Raw genomic sequence first — 22,785 nt, 5'->3', positions numbered from 1 at the left:
TGCTGATGACCCTAAACGCAGTTCTGTGACCTCTACCGTCTGCCTGTGGGTGGTCTTTTGCTTCCTCCCTTCTGAGGAGTCTTCTAGGCTATTCCCAAGAGGACAAGCACCGAGTTCTTGAAGGACTGGCTCGCCAAGAAATAGAGAAAGAAGTTCATCGAGTTGTTCAGCAAAAGAGGGGTGTCCTAAATGGCAACACTTAGTTCTAATTACTAGAGTACCATTTTTACTATGAAATTACTCTGAACAATCTGAAGGGGTGTTCTGGCTTTTTTTCTGCATATAATGACCAGCTTTTTAAAATGTAAATATGCTCTTTCAGTACTGGCTTTACAAGTTAAAATGGAAATACGCAGATTCAGTACTGAAACACTCTGGGTGGTAAGCCCGGGCTCTCGGGTCGACGTTTCCCCAAAAACAGCAGGGAAAAAAGGAAAATAAGTGGAAGCTAAGACATTAAAACAGTTGGTGTACTCTCTTATATAACCACTGTGATAATAGGAGAGTCCAAATATTAGAGATTTCTACCACAGTGGTACCAAAAAGAGTGTTTTATGAAACAACTCCTATTTACACCCAGTCTAGTTAAGAGTGAAACCCAGGTTGATGTCCAGACCAAAATGGCCTCTGATCAGACCATCCCAGACAAAAGTGACTTCTGGTCAGACCGACTCAGATTTGTCTTCTTATCAGACTATAGTGCGGTCGAAGCTCCGTGTGCGCTCGAAAACTTCCTCTTATCAGACTATTGTGCGCTCGAATGTCACCCCCTGATCAGACTAGTGTGCGCTCGAATCCGCCTCTCATCAGACTAAAGTGCGCTCGAAATCGCTCCTAATCAGACTGAAGTGCGCTTAAAATGGTCTTTGATTAGGCTAAAGTGCGTTCAAAATAGTCTGATCAGAGAATGGATTTAAACATTAAAAAACATCTCTCAATATAGTTTTAATATATTCATTTCATGAAAATTGATGTCTTCAGAAATATATTCAACTCAGGGAAAGCCAATTCTAAAAGTATTGCTAATGAAAAGAAATCCCAAGTGCCTAATTATACCTGAGTATGCCAATAATTCATGTTTTTGACTGAATAGATGAGCATAGACAGCTTTGCATAACATTGTCTTGATCTATAGTTTTTCCAAAGCTTTTCAGAAGGTGACCGGCAGTTGCTACCAGCTGGGCCTCTTGTTTTTGATCAACCCATCAGGCTCTCGATGTGTCTCTGATCATAATGCTGCTGTGTTGTTGACTCTTGGGAGAGACAATCTCTGTCAGTTAAAAAAAAAACTTCACTCGGATCAGCCTCTGATGAGACTAGTGTGCGCACGATTCGGCCTCTGATCAGACAATAGTGCACTCAAAACTGCCTCCGGTCAGACCGTCCCAGACCGAACTGACCTCTGAGCAGACAACTTCCAGACCATTGTCCAGACGAAATTGAGCTCGAAGTTTTCTCCAGACCATGTAATTTGAGCGCACCAAGAACGTGCGTGCGCTCGAAGATGGTCTGATCAGAGGTCACTTCGTTCTGGGCACCTCAGACCTGGGAATTACAGCTGTCATAGCTACATGTTGTTATATGTATATATGTATATATACAAACATATATATATATATATATATATATATATATATATATATATATATATATTATATATATATATATATATATATATATATATAATATATATTTATATATATTTGGATCTTTTCCGTTTGTGCCCCCACGCCAGTCCGTACGTTACGCATCCCCGATTTACAGAGCGCGTGGCATTACATAGTTAATCTTTATGTAAAAATATGGCACTTGGGTCTTGGGGTGAAATAATATGCACCTATTAAGCTGGAGGCAAAAACGGAAAGATCCACAGATTTTTGTCATTACACTCTTACATTCATTGCCCTAACAATTGAGATTGGAGGAGCTATTATACTCTAATCCCAGGTACTTATAGGTGGATTAAGGATGAAATCTCGGCTGTTAAAGAAAAAGAGTAGCTTAGACAAACTATATCTATTTTCGCTTTGCATATGAAGATACGATACAAAATGAAAAACAGAAGCTGAAATTGTTCAACGAATCCTGTAGTCTAAGTAAAAAATTGCGTAATCAGAATTGCGTAATAACAATGCGTAATCAAAATTGCGTAATAACATTGCGTAATCAGAATTTCTACATACAAACCTTGACCACGATTAGAAAACTGAAGAGAAGTTCGTTTCACTTGGTGGCCACTGATCCTATTAGCCGATCCTGTGAACACACAAAAATGCGAAAAAACTAGGAGACGTTTTTAACATGAACAATGGGTATACGAAAAAACCTATTTTACGGTATAGCTATCCAATGTAATTATTTGAACAAAAGCTCACAAATATTATTGAAATTTGTGGCACTGCAAGGTTGCATTACTTTTTCTCAGATACACAATAAATTTGGCTCATTCACTACATTATAATCAACTCCTGGCTGGTCGATCAAGTCCATGCTGGTATAAATATTGGGTTTTCCCATTATAGCCCCCCATCTTTGTGGTCAGACAACCTATACCCCCAAACATGGTAATTATACCATAATGGAGGCTATAATTTCATGGGGGCTAATGGGAAAGACCCTAAATATCTGATGAACACACGACAAAAGATAGCCAATTAATAGCCAATTAATCATGTAACTTCACAACATAGGTGAATGATATGATCTTAGCAGGAAATATTTTATAAAGTAACATATCAGTAAGATCTTAGCATGAAAATTAAATCGGTATCTCATAAAAACTGATACCATTAATTATCAGAGCGCACTCGAAAAGTGCTAGCCGAAAAGATTGAATATTTATTGCAAGGGCTGATACGACCTGATAAGATTTGCGCGTCCTCGGATCTTACACGGTGAAAACACCCAAACCTCTGTTGCATTTTCATCTTGATTCTAAGCTTTTAAAAAAAGTAACCGTTTCAAGCGAGAGCCCTCAAAAAGCGCTTAAACATGAGTCTTATTTCGGGCACAACACTCAGCGTATCGCAGGACAATATATCTATTGTTTATCAAGTAGAGTTTTTTATAACAGAATTGAACCATTCTATTTCAAGCCTATATTTTTACTTGAAAAAAGTATTAAAGATATGAAAACGAGTCATTTGCTTACTTAGGGAAACATGAAAATTAACAAGCATAGCCATTAGGTTAAATATTTAATATAATTATCCAACTGAGACTGTTCGAATCCCAGGTTGAGGTGAGCGTTAATGATCAGACAATTAAAAACGCACAGGGGGGGGGGGGTAAAGTGCGTTTTTGATTACAAAGACGAGCACCATATTAAAGTTTACGTACATCAACGAGCCTTCTAGTCAAAGAGTACATCAACGAGCCTTCTACGATCATCAACGAGCTAAATTCTGATCAAATTTTTAATTCCTTAATTTTTTTCATATGCTAATTACCGGCCTCTGTCAATTGAATATGTTAAATGGTTTGTAAAATGCAACCGTGGAGAGATCTGTGAAACTCACAAGCGGCGAATGCGATCATGTTGAGTATGAAGAGAACAGAGAGAAAAATGAGTGAGATCGTGATCTCTCTGTCTTTCTTCTGGTTGCTGTCTTTTGCAACAGTGGACTCCTTCTGGTTTCGTCTCAGTTTCCACACTATGGCCACATTGGATGCTACTACAGACACCACTGGAACTACCAGAGTCAGGGTGAAAGTGTACACAGCTGTGCGCAAATCTAACACAAACAAGACCGTCCTTGGAACTATTTAAAAGTGTTATCGGATCTATTCTGTTTTGCCCCCCCCATTGTTTTTACGCCCCCCCTTACAAATTATATGTTGTTATATAGCACGTTACTATGTAAAACATAGCACGTGCGCCTGGGAGCGTAAAGTATATAAGCCCACTAAGCTGGGGGGGGGTGTATAAGCCCACTAAGCAAAACAAAATAGACCCGAGATTTCGATTCGATATAAAAAACTAATGTCAATAATTGACCACACTCACTAACCAAGTTGATTAATTCAAAAAATTTTTGCGTTGAGCAATAAGTTATGATTTTGTTGCAGCATACCTTTTACAAATAATCATCACTCTAGCTGATCAAATATTTAAACACAACACAATCAAGACCATCCTTGATACTCAACTCGACATTTTTTTCAATTATTGACCTAATAGGTTGATTTTTTCTAAAAAACATTAGGCAACTTCAGCGTTCTTAATTATTTGTGCCCTTTTCAGAAAAGCGGTTGCGGTTTTGGCTCTGAATCATACAGTAATGTTCATAAAGAAAGGTCTTTGTTTTACGTTTCTTTAGCCAACAACGATGCAAAAAGTGCATGGATTCTCTAATATTGACTTACAGCAGCTACGAGAGAACTAAGGGTAGCTGAATAAAAAAGCAGCATGGTTCTTTCTACCTGAATGTTCTTTTCTAAAGATTAAAGAACGCATTGATCGCTTTCTTGATATTTTCTCAAACCTTTTTTTAAACAATTTTTTTTGTTAGCAGTCCTCCATGTATCATTTTTAGTTGATACGCTAATTAAGGAGCATAGCAGGAGATCAATTCTACACTCAAGTTCAGAGTCGAAGAAACATATCGGAAGACCCAGTTATCAATGTATCCAATTACCACTTCAGATAATAATAAAAATAGTAATAATAATAATAATAATAATAATAATAATAATAATAATAATAATAATAATAATAATAATAATAATAATAATAATAATAATAATAATAATAATAATAATAATAATAACAATAGTTATAATAATAATAATAATAATAATAATAATAAGAATAATATTAATGAAAATAAAAATAAAATTAATAACAATAGTAATAATAATAACAATAATAATATTAATAACAACTGTGATCTCGCTCTAATTGTTGATAGAGGCAAGTTCCGATCGGAGCCGTGGCAACTGTTCGTTCTAGTACGTTTGATATAGAAGCTGTCTCTGAATGGAATATATTTCAAGGAGTGATACTTAAATCTAGTTTGATGAATTGGACTTCTTTTTTGATAGAATATGTTTAATATTGTATTTAAACTTGACTCTGAACGATCTCAAGAAAAGAAATAGCGTTTAACACTTTATTCTGGCCACGATTAGCAACTGTTTTCTAACGAGCCTTTTATCGTCTGAAATTGAGTCTCAACATGACTCACGGACACTTAAACTGGACCTGTCAAAGCAGGCGTGAAATTAACAACAGCGCTATCTCCTATTGGAGATTATCAAATTATGTACAAAATGATTTATTATGTACAAAATGATTAATTATATAAGATATGTACTTTCATATGAGTTAAAAAGTAAAACTTTTAAGTCTTTGTTACAGTGGGATATTCAATCTCTGTATCACAACAACAATAATAAAAAAATAATAAAAATATTAATAATAATAATAATAATAATAATGATAATAATAATAATAATAATAATAATAATAATAATAATAATAATAATAATAATAATAACAATAATAATAATAATAATAATAATAATAATAATAATAATAATAATAAAAATAATTATTATAATAATAACAATAAGTTTTTCTGTGTGTGCGAGAATATGTTCATTGAAGTTGAACAAAAGAGATGAGCGCACCATTAAATCATCAGTCGATCCGTTTTCAGGTGCCTCCCAATTTATGAAATATCCAAGAACTGTTTGATTGGAGCACAACAAAAATTACCTTTTAACTACATTTGAAATATTATCATGATTGGTTTAAGCCAGATCAGAGTACATAAATCGTGAAAAAATTGAAAATCTGAAGACTTTCGAGTATTTCCGGCCTCAATGTTTCCTCGAGAAATGAAATGAATCTTAAGAAAGATCCATCGGCTAAAGAGCTATGTTAACATACATTTAATAACCCTTAATAATCTTGGAGGGTTGAAACAATGATGTATATTCGAGTAAAGCAGGCTGTTTGTCATTTGTTTCAACACATTCAATTTCTTACACAGACAAAACAATAAAAGTACTTGTTTCAAATGTTTGAAAAACAACAAAGGAACAATTGATGATAAATAAGAACAAACTGTTACAAAAAAATCAATCCTTGAAAAAGTTGCAATATCTAAGTTGGGTGGTGACTATTGGTAAAAACTTTACTTCAAAAAATCTCAAAGGTTTTTAGATCATCTCAGATCAGTCAGTGCTGACAGACTAGCAAAAAAATTTCACTTTTCAACAGATTCTATACACGAGGCGAGTTGGTGGAAATTTGAACCAGGTATCCAGACAAAAAATTTTCATGACCAGACTCTCCAGACAAAAAATTAGCCATGACTTGAACTAATGAGAATTAGCGCGACACAGCGTATTATGTCTCAACTTTGTTGGACAATGCGACTTGAATTAATGTGACTTGAATTAATGTGATTTGAATTAAAGAGAATTTGCACTACACAGTGTATTTATGTCTCGACTTTGTTGGACAATGCGACTATGACTTGACAAGGCGACGATTCGATGTAACAAGACTATGACTCGAAAACACGCGACTTTGATCGGACAGAAAAAAAAACATGGTCATAGGCGTGAAGGTTGGCATAGTCCCAAAAATTCGAGACATAAACGCGAGGTGTCGCGCTAATTCTAAGTAGCCTAGGTTGAACGTCCTCCCTAAATTTCACCCATTGTGTTGAAAGAGTGGAAGGTCTATGGGGGTAAATTGATGTAAGAGTGAGGGGGTAATTTTGTCTGGGGTGTTGGGGGGGGGGGGCAAACTGATGTAAGAGTTGGGTTGCAGTGGGAGAACTTTTGAGAAATTACCCCGCGACCAGAATTGCGTAAGAAGGGGCTGCAATGGGAAAGATTTTGATGAGCTACCCCCTGATCAAAATTGAGATGTAAGAGTGGGCTGCAATGGGGGGACTTTTGAGGAACTATCCCCTTGACGAAAAATAGAAGCAGTATTGGTCATAGTCACAGTAATAGCAATAGTAATAGTGAAAGTAATGGTAATAGTTATTAGTAATAGTTATTAGTAAAAGCAATTAATTGCATTTTTTATATGCCTTTTTATCTGGAATTTTAAGTTTTGAAATTTAGGCTTAAATGTTCTCTAAAGTAATTTAGAATGAGTTAAAACCAGTTTATTTAAATCAAATCTTTGAGAAGAAAATTTTCAGCTAGAAATTTTTTTTAGCCACTGATTAAACTCTGATGATATATCGAAACTCCGATTATTAATTATTCATCGAAGTAACGCAACTATGAGGCAGAAATAATCAGAACATGAATATAAATACCTCGTTTTATGAATCAAATTAAAGTGATATTTCTCGATCCTGCAGGATCATGAATCGCATTAAGAACTATTACTCGCTAGAAGTGTATGGCCCCGACCATATTTGTGTAAAATTTGGCTTTTTGCCGCCTTTGATACGCATGTTTCAGAAATTCACATCATTCAGCGCCGCTCTTTCACATTTGCGTCAAATAACGTATAAACCTCGACCCCGGGTTCTATTTCTCACCAGTGTAGTCCTTGGACACATCGAATCTGCACACTCCCACTGGGTTCAGCTCAAAGTAGTAGAACAGGTGGGAGTTGATGACGAGACAAGAGACGAGAACAGAGACGCAGGTGATGAGAGCATGGTGGCCCTTGACAGTCCGGTAGTAGAACACTGGCATCCACAGGGCTAACACTCGGTCGAACGAAAGCGCAATTAGAATATAGTTAGCTAAAATGAACATTTATCAAACTTTAGATTAATGGAACTCACTAGTGGTTTTTTCGCTACACAATAGTTTTTTCTCACATGCGGCATTTTAACTTTGGCTTTCTGTTTTTTTTTATTTTTTGACGTGATTTTTTTGGATATTGTTTGTCCAATTCACTCATAGTCCGTTATAGTTTTAGTCTTTTGCTTAGTCAATGAAAGTTCTTTGAATTGTACGTCAGGACTTGTCTTGCTCTGATTTTTTTAAGCTTGGCGTTTAAAAATCTTTTTTTGAAAAATTGTTCATCTGTTCACACAGTTCAATTCACAGCTTTATCGAGATACTAATAATGATCGTGAAAAAATTTAAAGCCCAAAGTGAATAAAATAAGTTCAAGGCAGTTCCACTCATACCTCATGTAAAAAAGTAATACTCGAAACCTGGATTTCTCCTATTCGGGTCCAGGTGACAGCGCTAAAAGTTCTCAGAAAAGTAAGAATTTCGGCGAATGTGGTGAAAGGTTATAAGAATAACGGTTTTTAGTGTTGTTTTGCAGTGATCGAGGCGAATTATCAAATTTGATCGCTAAAAACCTCACTTCTAACAAAAAATAAATTCTGAAAAAGATCAACGCAAAGTGGATGACTTCTGGCGCAATGAAGCAGAATTAGCTCCGCAGCAGGAGACATGTGCATGAATCTGAGCAGCTTAAAAAAAGAATTATTTGTAGGAATTGCTTTGAAAGCGGTAAAAAAAATACCGCGGTAAAATAAAATAGCAAACAACAAAATTGTTCACTGTTAAATGTTGAGAAAAATTCACCGCAATTTTAAGAAAACTTACTGATTTCAACGCGTTCACCGTGCTTAAACCCACCTCGTTCAATTGTGGGTGCTTTGAATTAACAAATCGTCATCGCAAACCGTTCATTATTTGTTCCCATCCCCCTTTAGTGGGGGGGCTGCATTTTCAAATGGGGTTTTTGTACACTCAATTTTAGCCGATCGATATATTCATGGTAGAGTGATATCATTAAAATGTCCGACCAGCGTGGAAAATATGTTTTAAACGATTTTTTTTTTCATTTTCATGGTTTCCAAGGATTTATCGAGGTTTAAATTTTTGTGAATAGTATACCGATTTCAGTTGATTTCCAAATTTGTTTAAAAAAAATGACAAAATTGTCTACAGCAGTGTTATTGATTTTACTTTTAGAGATAAGGGAGGGCTCCTGAACGGTTACATTCGAGTTTTTTGGATAAACCTTTTGCTAAATTTTCATGAATTTCAGAATTTTTCAACCGAATTGCCACTAAATTCGCTTTTTTAGGCCACTTTGTGTAAGTTTTTCCAAAATAGAGACCTGAAAACCTCTGCCACAATATTGTGAAACCAGAAAAAATTAATTTAACTTCCACTTCCTATAAGAGAACTCTTGCATTAAACTTTGTTCATTTTTGCTATTTAAACTAATATATATCCAAAATGGATCATTAAATTTTGATATTTTGAAACATTTCGGTTGCCAAATTGTTAATGAACTCAATGTCTTCTTTTAGATGTATAAATTAACTCAATTAAATATTTGGTTCAATAGCTAATGGCTTTAAGGACTTTCAAATAAAACATTTTCAAACAAATAAACGGATTTTCGAACCTAACCCTTTTCGTTCTTGATTTCTACATTGTGTCCTGGTCTCATAAGTGACCAGTCCTATCAGTTTATGCTGAGCCATACATACAAAAAATTTTCTACTGTTTTCTTTTTCGTTTATAAGCTTTCCAATTTTTCATTGTTTCAATGGTTTCACTACCGTAACTCGTAAATTTTTCGGTAAAAGTTTGATGTGTCGGTATTTGCCTCTATTGACCTATGTCTTAATTTCACTAATAACAAGATGTTCAAGATGATCTGATTTTGACTTCATTTGAAAGTTTATGCTTTTTATGATATTTAAAAATATTTATTTAATTAAACTCAATAAAATTTTGGACTTTGTCACAATTTCTGTCCATATGTATGTAGTATCTTTAAAGACCGGTCACACCCTATTTCTAGAAAGCTGAATTAAATTATTGGCTGTGATGCTACGTTTTTAAATTTTTAAAAATGCGAATCTTGGATATCTGCGCACCTCTTAGCTTGTTTTTTTGCCAAAACATCACACTAATGGTGAGTTTTCCTTGGCGTTGGCAAAAGCTGCAATTGAATCTATTTAAAGCTTGCATCGAATTGGTTACGGTTTTAAAGGGTTTGAAGCCGTTTTCTCATTTAATTTATATGCTATTTTGTTTTTGCCCGTTTTTTCGTTCATTTTGTAATTGTGCAACGGATTCTGGATAACGACAAGCATCCATTGCTTACTCAAGTGGTGTAAACAAACAAATCTCAATTGTTAACTCAGTTACAACCCAAAAAGAATAAAAGAAAGTTTTAAATGCCTTCATTTGATACCTTATGGTCTAAATCACTTAGAAAATAGTGGTCTTGAAAAAGAAAAATGGAAACTTACTTCCGAACTTTGCTGTTTCCGCTGATTTTTATTAAAAATTTCATGGAGTATTATCATTAATGGCAGATGTTTTTGCAGCGCAGCTTCATTTAGATTGTTTTGATTTTATCTGATATCATTTTGTTTTTGTTATTGTGTTTTGTTTTAAATACAGACATCGAGTTTTGGTCGGAATAAGAGTTTGTTGTTATATGACATATAAGTCTATGACATATATGTGTCTTATTTTCACTTTAATGGCAGTTTTCATCGGTTAAATAGAGCTGTTATTAATTTTATACCTAAATTGCAAATCATTTTTGCTATGAAAATAGTCTATCAGAAAACACAAAATTTCATTTCCTTTAAGCAAACGAACAAACGGGTTTTCAAACGTCTTAGCCAAACAAAAAATCCTTTTTTAAGACCTGAACTCGGTTCCAGAGATGGATTTCCGGTTGAGGAGTTTATCTTATAATTAATCAACTTCTTGTCCTAGTAGAAACGTTTGGTGGATAAATTAACCAGCTATAATTACAAATAAAATTAATTGACCATACGTTTCAAAGACAAAATTATTTCCGAATTCTGTCTGTTCTTATAAAAAAAGATATTTTGTTAAAACACGGCAAAAAAGCACTCGACACGGCAAAAAATGAGCAAGTTACTCTTATAATTGTCAAAATAAACAAAAATATGTTTTAAATTAATCATATTTATTACAAAGGCAAATATTGTTTGTTAGAGACGGACTAGCGCCCCTACCAAATAGAACTTGAAATAGCTTCCCACACATTTCACAAAGTAGCTGATTTTGGTAGAACATTGTTGCACAATTTTATTTTTTTCTTCATATTCCCCATTTTGTGTTTTAAGGAAGACGATAGTTTAAGACTGTGGAATATGGACACAAAATTTGTTAATTGTTCTTTTGAAATGTTTTAAAGCATGACGTAGTTTTTGATGGCACACAAAATAGCCAAATTGGGAAATTTGTGGAATTATTTGGGGACAAAAATTGAAGCAATTCCAAACACTTCTTTCGTAACCAAATTTTGCATTTTAAGATTCATTAACTTTGCATATTTTAAGATCTGACCTCCCCTGTGTTGAAAATTGTTCATACGAAGCAAAACGAGCACGTTAATTTGGACCGCCTCAATAATTTTTATCGTTTTTCCTGAAATTGAAAAAGGATTTGGAGCAAAATTTTTGAATAAAAAATATGAATTTTGCTGAATTTTGAGAAAAATTGCTAAATTTATAGGGTTATACTGGTTTTAAATTGCTGGAGTTTAAGTGTCTTTAAGCTCTGAAGTTTTGTCATCATAATACTAACAGGTAATAGTGCCAGCGCCAGAGAAGAAGCCGATGATTTTGCAAGCCATATTGTTGAGTGTCCTGATTGTGATACCAAACACTGGAAGTCCTTGGTCCAGAGTGATTCGGAGTACAGCCATGTTGTCAGCAAGAGCCAAACGCTTCATAAACACAGTCCCACTAGAGTCACCTGAATCACATGTGGATATATTAAAAGAAACTAACTTCTATGCAACAGGTCGTTGCTGGGTACAAATATAAGTATACACTTTTATTAAGTTTTATTAAGTATACACTTTTAAATTGGCAGTAAATTTATTTAGATCAGTAAGTGAAATTGTTTTATGATTCACAGAAAAACTGATCTGTTGAGTTGTGTCCTCTTTTAAACTCCAATATTGTGATATGTCAACTATCAATAGTGTGACAAGAAAAGTAACAGAACCTCAAAAACTCGAAAAGGTTCAAAAAATTTTAAAAAAAACACAACAACCAACCCTTAAAGCTTAAAACCGCAAAAAGTATTAAATTTTAATACAAAGACGATGCGATTTTTTTTATTGACCTTAAGCTAAAAGCTGAACGAAAAGAGAAAAAATTCACAAAGCTCAATAATCTTTGAAAATGTTCTTTGAAAATATGCATTTTTAAAAGTCAACACGATCATAAGCTTTAGACTAAAAAACTAACTGGTGTCCTTGAAACTCCTTAGAAAGCCAATTAGAGTTGTCAAATAGTACGTTTTGATTTGAATTGCTCATTTCTGTAATTGACGTACAAAAAAGAAAAAAAATGCGAAAATAGTAAAAAGATTATTATAAAAAAAGTCGACAGATTACAGTCCGAAATTTTAGGTGCTCTCAAAAAACAGCGATCACACTAAAACTAGACCTGCCATTGCCGGTCCTCTATTGGGAACATTTGGAAAATTTAAATTTTCCGATTTTTATGGATCATCTATTAGCGTACTGTTTATCCAAATTGTCAAAAAATGCGTAAAAAACCAAAAAACGTGAAAAATAGCAACAAAAATCAGTCGAATGTTCACTAAACATTAAACTTACAAATCCATGAGGAAATCAAAAATCAGAAAAAAACGTCTAAGTTTTATATTCTATGCTTGTTATAGATTGGGCTATCAATCTTTAACGGGTTTTTTAATGATACCACTCACAACACTCTACGATGAATACCTCGATTGGCCAAAATTGACTAAAAAAAACCCTTTGAATATATACTTCCTCCCCCACTAAAATGGGTCGGAACAATTAGGAGGGTTGAAATCGTTACAATAGAAATATCATGAATAACAGTACCTTAAAACTATGAACGGTAATTCAGGAAAAGAAGTTTGATAATGTAGGTTTTTACCACAACAAAATACAGGATTTGACTTCCGCAGTTGAATCTTGTCGCAAAGGACGTTTGCAAAAATCCGAAAAACGTGAACAAATTGAGCAAAAAAAATTATTCTTTTTTTCACGGAAGATGAACATACTATTTTGAAAGTTTGTTTCGAATTAAGTAAAGAAATACAAATTTAAAATTTGGATTTTGCAGACAATTTTTCAAATTGCAATTTTGAGGGTTTCCTGAGTTGAATCTGACGTATGATTTATGACCGAAATTAGTAATTTATGACAGCCTGTAAGGCATATCTTTTAAATTAAATACTCAGTTGGCAAAGTCATTTTCCAAGTCAGAAAGATGAAAAGGTCGCAAAGCTGATTCTGAAGCACTTATTTAACGTTGTAATGGAACAAAGAGAAGTGTTGTTGTTGTTTTTGATATGACATGTTTAACTACAAAGAAAAATAGTGCTGCTTAACAAGGCTCTCCGCTTTAACTTTTAGAAAAGATAAATAAAACGTCTTTTTTTTGAAAAACTATACAAAAAATTTTTGTTGAAGTGTCCAAAAACGTTGGGCTTAATACGAACTTCTATACATTTTAAAGTAACGACGTTTACTGTTTTTTGTTTGTAAAAAAATTTTTAGAAATGTATTTAAAATTGACAACCCGTACCGAACTCCAAGTGTAAATCAGTACTAGGCAATTGTAAATGCAAGTTTCCCATGTAATAGAATTTGCTCGGTTTCTTGCTTGAAATTTGCTTCTTTCGAGCGTATTTCAACGGTGCAACAGACAAAATTCAATCAGTCATGGTCGCGCTTTGAAGAGAACTACGGTCTAGGGAGCGGAAGACCCTAGGTAACTTTATTTTTGCACATGGCCCAAGTCCGACCATTGTAAAATCAAATTAAACGCAAGTCTGACAAACCAAAAAAGTGACATGATTCAGTCTATGATGAGGAACGATAAGAATTGCATTTATACTGACCCGGTACTGAAACGCACTTGGAGTTAGGTAGAGGAACCTGATTAAAGTTCATTGGAATACCCCATTTATTCGTATAGTTGTTCAGAAAAATCTAATTCTATTATACTGGAATTTTTATATCGTATATCCAGTAGCAAAAAGCTTTGAAGAAAACTTCTTATATCAGGAAAATAAACGTCAGCAACTCTTTTTGGAATTTCTCACTTTATTTATTTTTTTGCAACTAATATCAAAAGTCCAATCTGTTTATAGTAGGCTTTTTTACGTTGTTATCTCGCAGTTATAGTTATTTTTTTCAAAAGCCATTTAAAATTGTATTTTAGTTTTTTAATTTTTTTCCTGTAAACAGGCCCATTATATTAAAACAAGCTCGAAATTAATGTGTTTGCAATATTACTACCCAATAGACGCTTACTGAAGGTGAGCTTTTGCATATTTGAGGAAAACTCCGGGGCAGATACTTATAAAAATTATTTCACGTCCAATTTTTAAAAACTGCTCAGATGAGAACTAAAATATTTTCACAATATGAAAAAATTAAAATAGCATCAAAACACAGCGATTGCAGATAAAGACAATTGTTTTGAATAGTTTTGAATTGTTTTGGTTTTCCTAAATAGTCTTTCTAAAAAGTCTAGTCTATTCGGGAAGTTCATCGCAATTGCACGCACTTGCGATGAACTTCCCGGATAGGCTAGACTATTTAAAGAGACTGTTTATGAAAACCATAACGAAGCTCGAAATCAGAGGACAAAACAAAGAAACATAGCAAGACACGTCATCAATCACAATCCAAAGAATTGATTTGACTTATAACCTGAGAATTATCACTCGTACAGCAGCACCAAATTAAGACAGTCTACAATGCCCGTATGGCCCTAAATGCGCAAAATGCGAAAACCTAAAAACAGAAAAAGTTTTGATGATGTTGTTGCCATGGTGATGCATCATATTACTCTATATGTAATTTTTGTGATCAATTTCACATGGAAATTGCCTGAGTCGTTGATCATAGAGGACACTTTGTATGTTAGGGTGTTGCCAATCAGTCCCATGATACCAATCACCAGAAGGCTTATCCGAGACGCATTTATTGCAGAGAGATACGGATTAACCTGAAACAATGTTCACAATCATTTTGATAACACAGGACGGTAACAGATGCGAAACATGAGTACCAAGGCACGAAAGTCAATATGTCCCGACCGAAATGAACGCACAAGGGGGTGTCGTGCGCTTAAAGTTACACGGTCTGGAAACACGAATGAAAGCATGATAGTCTGATCATAGGCAACTTTAACAGTAGTTAAACAAGAAAAGCTCGCTTTCACCATTAATTCACCCCTAATTAGAGGGGATTAGGTGTAATGCGTATTTCACTCCTATTTGTCAGAGAAAAGAGTGTACGATTGTATTTTTTTTTAAAAAATGCTCTTTATATGCACTCTTTTCTCCACTCTTTTCAAATTCTTTGCAAAAAGTGTAATTTAGGGCAACCTGATTTAAAAAATACACTATGCATAATTACCATTAAAACCAATTGGAGACCGCTATTCCTAGTATCAGTTCGCGCAATGGTTTACGCAGAAAGTGACAGTAACATTTTCTACAGGGGAAAAGGGGGATCAATCCTCACTACCTCCTTCCATTTTCATATTTTTTCAAATTACATTCTTACAGTTACACTCCTCCACCATTAATTAAGTGGATACATAGGGGTGTAATTTTGTTGTTTTTTTGACACTCCTTACACTCTTTTCTGTTTAAAAAAACAGGTACAGGAGTATGTAATATAGAAATTCTAGGAGTTGCATGTACTTGGAGATACATGGTAAACATAAAAAATATTTTAAGTTGCGGTTAGTTTTCAAGTGCAAAATATTTTTAATTTCATCCGAAAATTTTGAAGAGCATCATACCGAGTGGTCGCTGAAGGCTTATCAGCTATTATAAAACTCCACTGAGCTTTTTTGAGTTTCCGCAAGTCAATAGACTTCTTTGGAGCACCACCTAGGGTTGATTGCATTGTCCCTAGATGGTCAGATCAATACCAAGAAAAGACAATTGCTTTTTTCAAAAAAAAAACAAGATAAACTTAGTTTCTCAAAATTGGATATATTTCGAAAATAGCTGTGATAGCTGATCGGAATCAATAATGAAAAAAACGTTCAGATTATGAAAATAGTGTGGTGTAATGGTGTTTTTACCAGTTTGCTTTTACTGAATATAAAATACTGGTAGCACCATTGCATAAAACAAACTCCAAAAAAATTCCGACTCCATTAAACAAAATCCCATATTTGTACACCGGGTAGAGAAACTCCTCAAAAATCTTTATTATTAAGTTTTGGCTCAAAACTTTACCGTCTGATATAAGATGGAAATGAATTTGTTGCTTTACTGATTTATAAACTTTTTGCGGTCGTGGAAAAACAGTTTATTGTCAATAATAATTGATAAAAATTATTAAGCCGCCTTAAGGCAGTCAGGAAAGTTGCATTCTACTACCATTCCATTGGGCCTTATTGAGTATTTCAAAGACTACTGGAATAATTGCTTTTAATAACAAATTAGATAAGAAGAAGTAGTTCCCAAAGTTCGTTTGTTCTATAAACGTGTTGCCTTTTTTAATGTTTCCTGAATTGTAATTGTAGTGATTATAAGTGAACTCCTTGTGCATTGAACAAACGACATATTGAATGCTCTCCTGTACATTATAGCCAAATTAGTTCTGATTGCCGTAGAAAATGTCCAAATCTAGCTCAATTGAGGTACAGTTAATGCTATCTGCTAACTTCCCTCCTGTGCTAAAGGTCTTTATGTATCTGAAAAACCTTGTTCATGCTCTTTTTCTTTTCGAAAATTTCATTCTAGCATCCAAATTTTGCTTCAATTGTCCTTTTTAAAAAATAATCTTTTGCTTGTTGTACTTTTTTTAATTTTTATCAAATGGATGCCAATTTCGACTCTCAAGCATTGTTTTCTGCTTCTGCATTTCTCATTTCTTTTTAAATCCGTTTTCTCTCATTTCATTTTCTTCTACTGTTAACTTAGGTTTGTATTCATCAAGTGATTCCGTAATTTAAAAGACGAACTAGAATCGCTATTCTATTTTCTAAATTCAGTGTCTTGTATTCTGTCAACTGATTTTGTAATTAAAAAATTAAATCATGATTAAATTTCGATTGATTTTTTCTTTTGGAATTTTTTTTCCTTCATCTTTTGTACAGAATTTTTGTCAACAAACTACGGCAACGCTCTTTCGATAGTGTTGTGATCAGTGATGCCTAGTTTCACGACGTCTGTCTTCAAATTAGCTTTCGAAGACACTATATCAATTATTGACCTTGTTCGCATAGTTTGACGTGTGTATTCTTTCTTGTTGGAAACTGCTTTGAGTTCCAAAACTTTTTTTTAAGTTCTTTTTTTTGAAATGTGTGTTGTTCGACCGGGATATTTTTAAATTGAAATCACCATATATGATGTGGTCAATGCGGATATACGACCTACACTGAATATATGATCCGTCTATTTTTCTTTTAAACTAGTATAACCCCAATTGAATTTTTTTACTGCTAGTATTTCATAGGAGAGCGATTTGTTGTAATTATAACAGTCAGCAATTGTAACTTTTTCTTTTATGACTTCCTAAATAAATTACATTTATGTTTATTAGAAGTTGAAACTTCATTGTCCCTTTTGAGAACCAAAGAGCTACCAAAGAGTAGTATTTTGAAGTAGACCGTAATCGTCCATTTCACTTCCATACAATTTTCTTGCTGCAAAGATCAAAAACAAAGGAAAAATGCCTGATTTTGGTTTTCATATCCCATAGTTACCTATAGACGGGAATAAGAACTGTCTTTCCGCGTAAAATTGCCTCCTGTATTTCATGAGTTCAATTTGTCACCTGTGTGGTAATTTCTGGTCATCCTTCGGCTCACAATCTTTTGTCAGATGAGAGAAAGCATTTTATTTACTAGAAAAAAAAACATTTTTGAGTTACTGGTCAAAATTTTTGCTACAAACAATTATTTCCTATCTTTCCTAGCAGCCGCTCTGTGAAAAACCGCTTTCAGACTATATCATAGCAACAACGAGGCAACTTTTTGAATCTGTTGTAGAGTTTTGAGTAGTGAAGCAGTCTTGGTTTTTTCTTGTAACGTTTTTTAACAACAATTATTTACTATTGTTTTTTTAGAAAGTCGTTTTTATGTAGGTTTGTTTTCAACCCTGTTTTCCTACTTTTCTTTTCTTTTGTGATGTTCAGAAAATAATAGAGTACATCAATTGTGAAAAGTAGGTTATCGTCATCAGGTGGATAAACTGAAAATTTTTTTCATTTGCAAACACTGACAAAATTTTAGGACTGATTATCTTATCGATTTTGAGCGATCAAGAATTGAACGAGTAAGCAATCAGTTATCAGAGAGAAAAAAAGTTAAGTACAATTTACTGCATTATTATAGCACAGCTTTTGCTCAATGTTTTTTACAGTCATGTTTTCAGATCCCACCTATACCTGCGCTCTTAAAGTAGTTTTAAGAGTTTTTAGTTTTCATACAAAAAAAATGTGTTTATCTCCTAGTATTTATGGCTATTCAGTTAGTTTCTTTTAAGTGATATCTTTATCTTGTGAGGTCGTGCCTTTAAATTTTGTAAGGCGGTGAACCTGTAAGATAGTCATCCTATACGCCATCCTATAAATTAGCGATTTGTGGTTGCCCGTGGGCTTCAAGGTTACAGGTCAGTGAAAAAAAATACACTTATTCATCCGCAAAATTTGGAAGTGTCACACGTCCATGGTATTAAGATAGGAAAAAGGAAATACGGCTACAAAAGTGGGTTATAAAACTCAGAAGTTTGGTATAGGTAGACGTACAGATCTGTGCACCAGCTGTGATCACAAGTTTTAATGCTCTTTGCATTCAAAATCGTGATTCATTAAAAAATTGTCGAAAAAATTATTGTTCCGGGCGTAAAACTTGCAAACTGTTTATTGAAGCATGCTGGGTTCTTGACAACTGCTCACAATTTCTTTATAAACGAATCTAGATTAATCTAACTTTAAACTTTTGTCACCATTGTTGAATAAACTGGGCTAACAAATACGCTCAAAACGTTGAAATAAGCTAAAGACAACTAAAACACGAACTGGAAAAAACATCCATTCATTTTCATCCATGATTGAAAATATATCCATCCATCGCAAAAAAAGTTATCTGATTGTCATTGAAATACCCGAATGATTACAGCAGGGAAAAGATTTTCAGAGTAACCTAAAAACTATTACTGGCAAGAAAAGAAAAATTAAGCAAGGCTATAGCCGTATTCTAGAAAAACAAAAAAAAAAATTAAAAATTAACTGCACCATGACGTTGAAATTTTATCGACTATAAATGATTATTTTTGAAAATACTTGAAAACAAAAACCTCAACTGAAGAATATCCGAGGACGAAAGAGATGGTTAATGTGTAAGATATCACAAGATTCTAGCGAAATTGTTCTTTCTATGGGTTGAAATGTGAAAGTTTATCTTTCGTGAATGTACGAGTCTTGTAAATTTAATTACTTTCAGGATTTAAAAGAGCTAAAATTTTAGTCAATGTGGCAAAAAATACGGGCACGAAAAAGATTGAAATCATCTGTAGCAGTAGAAATACTGGATCTATAACTTCATCCAATCAGAGACTGAGATCACACTCTTCTCTTTTACATAGAGAGGACTCCACTGATTATGTTCAGTCTAATTGAGTAGTTGACTCAGGTGTTATTCTTTATAACCACCGTTTTATTTGAAATATATCTTCAGTGTTTTACTGAGTCGGTTAGTCTGAGAGATATAGGTAAGCCAACTTCGCGCGCAGAAACATGTAGCCCTAGTTCTTTATACCTGAAGGCTGTAAAAGGAGCCCACGTGGGTCTGCCTTACATCTATCCCCTTAAATTGTTGCAGTTTTAATGTTACAAAGTTTGATTTTCTGTTGCAATTGTCTTTTCTGGTCATCTATTGGCTCACAATCTTTTGTCAGATGAGAGACAGCATTTTATTTACTAGAAAAAAAAATTTTTTGAGTTACTGGTCAAGATTTTTGTTACAAACAATTGTTTCCTCTCTTTCCTAGCAGCCGCTTTGTGAAAAACCGCTTTCAGACTATATCATATAAACAACGAGGCAACTTTTTGAATCTGGTGTAGTGTTTTGAGTAGTGAAGCAGTCTTGGTTCTTTTTTGTAACGTTTTCTGTCAACAATTATAAACTATTGTATTTTTAATAAGTCTTTAAGTTAGGTTTGTTTTCAACCCTGTTGTCCTACTTTTCTCTTCTTTTTGATGCTCAGAAATTAATAGAGCACATCAACTGTGAAAAAGGGTTATCGTCGTCAGGTGAATAAACTGAAATTTTTTTTTCATTTGCAAACACTGACAAAATTTGAGGACTGAACATCTGATCGATTTTGAGCGATAAAGTATTGACGAGTAGGCAATCAGTTATCGGGGAAAAAGTTAAGTACAATTTACTGCTTTTTTAAGCACAGCTTTTGCTCAATGTTTCTTACAGTCATGTTTTCAGATCCCACCTATACCTGCGCTCTTCAAGTAGTTTTAAGAGTTTTTAGTATTCATACAAAAATTGTGATTATCTCCTAATATTTATGGCTATTTAGTTAGTTTCTTTTAAGTTATATGTTTATCTTGTGAGGTCCTGCTTTAAACTTTGTAAGGTGGTGAACCTATAAGATAGTCATCCTATACGCCATCCTATAAGATAGCGATTTGTAGTTGCCCGTGGGCTTCAAGGTTACAGGTCAGTTTAAACTTTTGTCACCATTGTTGCATAAACTGGGCTAATAAATACGCTCAAAACGTTGAAATAAGCTAAAAACAATTAAAACATGAAATGGAAGGTACATCCATTCATTTTCATTTATGATTGAATATATATCCATCCATCGCAAAAAAAGTTATGTGATCGTCATTGAAATACCCGAATGATTACAGCAGGGAAAAGATTTTCAGAGTAACCTAAAAACTATTACTGGCAAGAAAAGAAACAATAAGCAAGGCTATAGCCGTATTCTAGAAATACAAAGTAATTTCAAAATGAACTGCACCATGACGTTGAAATTTTATCGACTAAAAGTGATTTTTTAAAAAAATACTTGAAAACAAAAACCTCAACTGAAGAATTTCCGAGGACCAAAGAGATGACTATGCTGTAAGATATCACAAGATTCTAGCGAAATTGTTCTTTCTAGGGGTTAAAATGTGAATGTTTATCTTTCGTGAATGTAGGAATCTTGTAAAACTCTATTTCACAAAAATTTAATTACTTTCAGGCTTTAAAAAAACTAAAATTTTAGTCAATGTGGCAACAAATACGTGCAAGAAAAAGATTGAAATCATCTGTAGCAGTAGAAAAACTGGATGTATAACTTCATCCAATCAGAGACTGAGAACAAACTATTCTCTTTTACATAGAGAGAACTCTACTAACTATATTCAGTCTAATAGAGTAGTATCTCTGACTCGGGTGTTATTCTTTATAACCACCGTTATATTTGAAATATATCTTCAGTGTTTTACTGAGTCGGTTAGTCTGGGAGATATAGGTAAGCCATCTTCGCGCGCAGAAGCATGTAGCCCTCGCTCTTCATACCTAAAGGCTGTAAAAGGAGCCCACAGCGGGTCTGCCTTACATCTATCCCCTTAAGCTGTGGCAGTTATTATGTTACAAAGTTTGAATTTCTGTTGCAATAAAATTGTTTTTTAATCTAACAAACTTTTGTAACAAAATACAAATAGACCAAACCAAAGCTAAATGTCTTTGTTTTTAATTAAATTTCAAACCAAATGTATGTACATTCGAATTGTGCAACATTTTATCGTGTTTTTATCAAATAATGACTGAGGTTAATGTTTGCCCCATTCTGGCGAAAAGTTAGTATTCCCTCGATTTTAAGAGAAAGGAAAATCTTAATTTGCAAGATTCTTTTATGACGAAGCTTTGCCTGCGAATCAAAATACGAATAAAATATGACCATTTGGAGTGTTGTGCATGTTTTTTCTTGCTAACGATGAAAACTGGTCAAAGCTGAATTGTTTTTCATCAAAAGTGTTTCAACCAACTTCATTACGTGAAAACTTATTTTGACAAAGTTTTCCTCTCCATGTTTCTGTAACAAAAGAAATCTTTTTGTTGGGGAAGATGTTAAATATAGTGCGGCGCAATGTTACCCAGGTTGAGATGCCAGACCGAAAATAGGTCTGGTGTGTTTAGAACATCCCAGGAGCATGCCCCGTATTCAGACCCTACCAGATGGAGAGTACCTATTTCCAGATTTTCATGCGTTCAAAAATTATTGTGCATTCTTCGTTTCTTGCTTTCATGTCCAGACTTTCGTGCGCTCTTGTCCAGAGTTTCATGCGTTCTCTAGACTTTCGTGTGGTCACCAGACATAATTTTTTTGCGCATTCTTGTCCAGACTATCGTGCATTCAATTCAGTCAGAACATATACACTTGATTTCTGGACACAGCCTGTGTATGCGCTGCAAATGCTTAATGGTTATTCAACTAAAGACGCTTGGATTAAAATTTCTTAATTGTGAAACAAAATAACCGGTCGCATTGCGCCTCCTCCTGTCCCATCTGATGAATCCATTGTTGTCTCCACAATCAAGTCCCAAGTGGCATTGACGTCCTCCTGTTTACAAATCAAAAAATTTCTCTCATTAGACAGAGACGTTACAGTAATTTAACTTTTTTACGATTCACAGAATCTGAATTGTTTTGGGGAGCTGTATTTTGATACGGCTCGAAGAGGAGTAATGGTGACCTATTTTTACACCGGCAATTAATAGAAAATAGAATTTGAAAAATTTTGAGCCCAGTGAGCAATTTTATAGATCACGAGCGGGATTTTCA

At 34.0% G+C, this 22,785-nt stretch overlaps 1 protein-coding gene across 1 annotated transcript in view; it reads right to left on the bottom strand.

Annotated features, from left to right (window-relative positions):
- The window catches only part of LOC142354060 (somatostatin receptor type 3-like), a 437,349-nt gene extending 414,790 nt beyond the window's left edge, over positions 1 to 22,559 (bottom strand). Inside the window, exons 1-2 of the mRNA XM_075406334.1 lie at positions 22,481 to 22,559; positions 14,855 to 14,972 (exon numbers count right to left, since the gene is read on the bottom strand). Of these exons, the coding sequence (XP_075262449.1) occupies positions 14,855 to 14,972; positions 22,481 to 22,522 (160 nt within the window). The 5' untranslated portion in view covers positions 22,523 to 22,559. The remainder of the gene's footprint in view (positions 1 to 14,854; positions 14,973 to 22,480) is intronic.
- Positions 22,560 to 22,785: the final 226 nt, after the last annotated feature.

Source organism: Convolutriloba macropyga, chromosome 15 (genome assembly GCF_964194025.1).
Source record: "Convolutriloba macropyga chromosome 15, txConMacr16.3, whole genome shotgun sequence".
In the NCBI taxonomy this organism is placed as follows: domain Eukaryota; kingdom Metazoa; phylum Xenacoelomorpha; order Acoela; family Convolutidae; genus Convolutriloba; species Convolutriloba macropyga.
The sequence above is the reverse complement of the archived record's forward strand: the minus strand, read 5'-3'. Positions and strand labels throughout refer to the sequence as shown.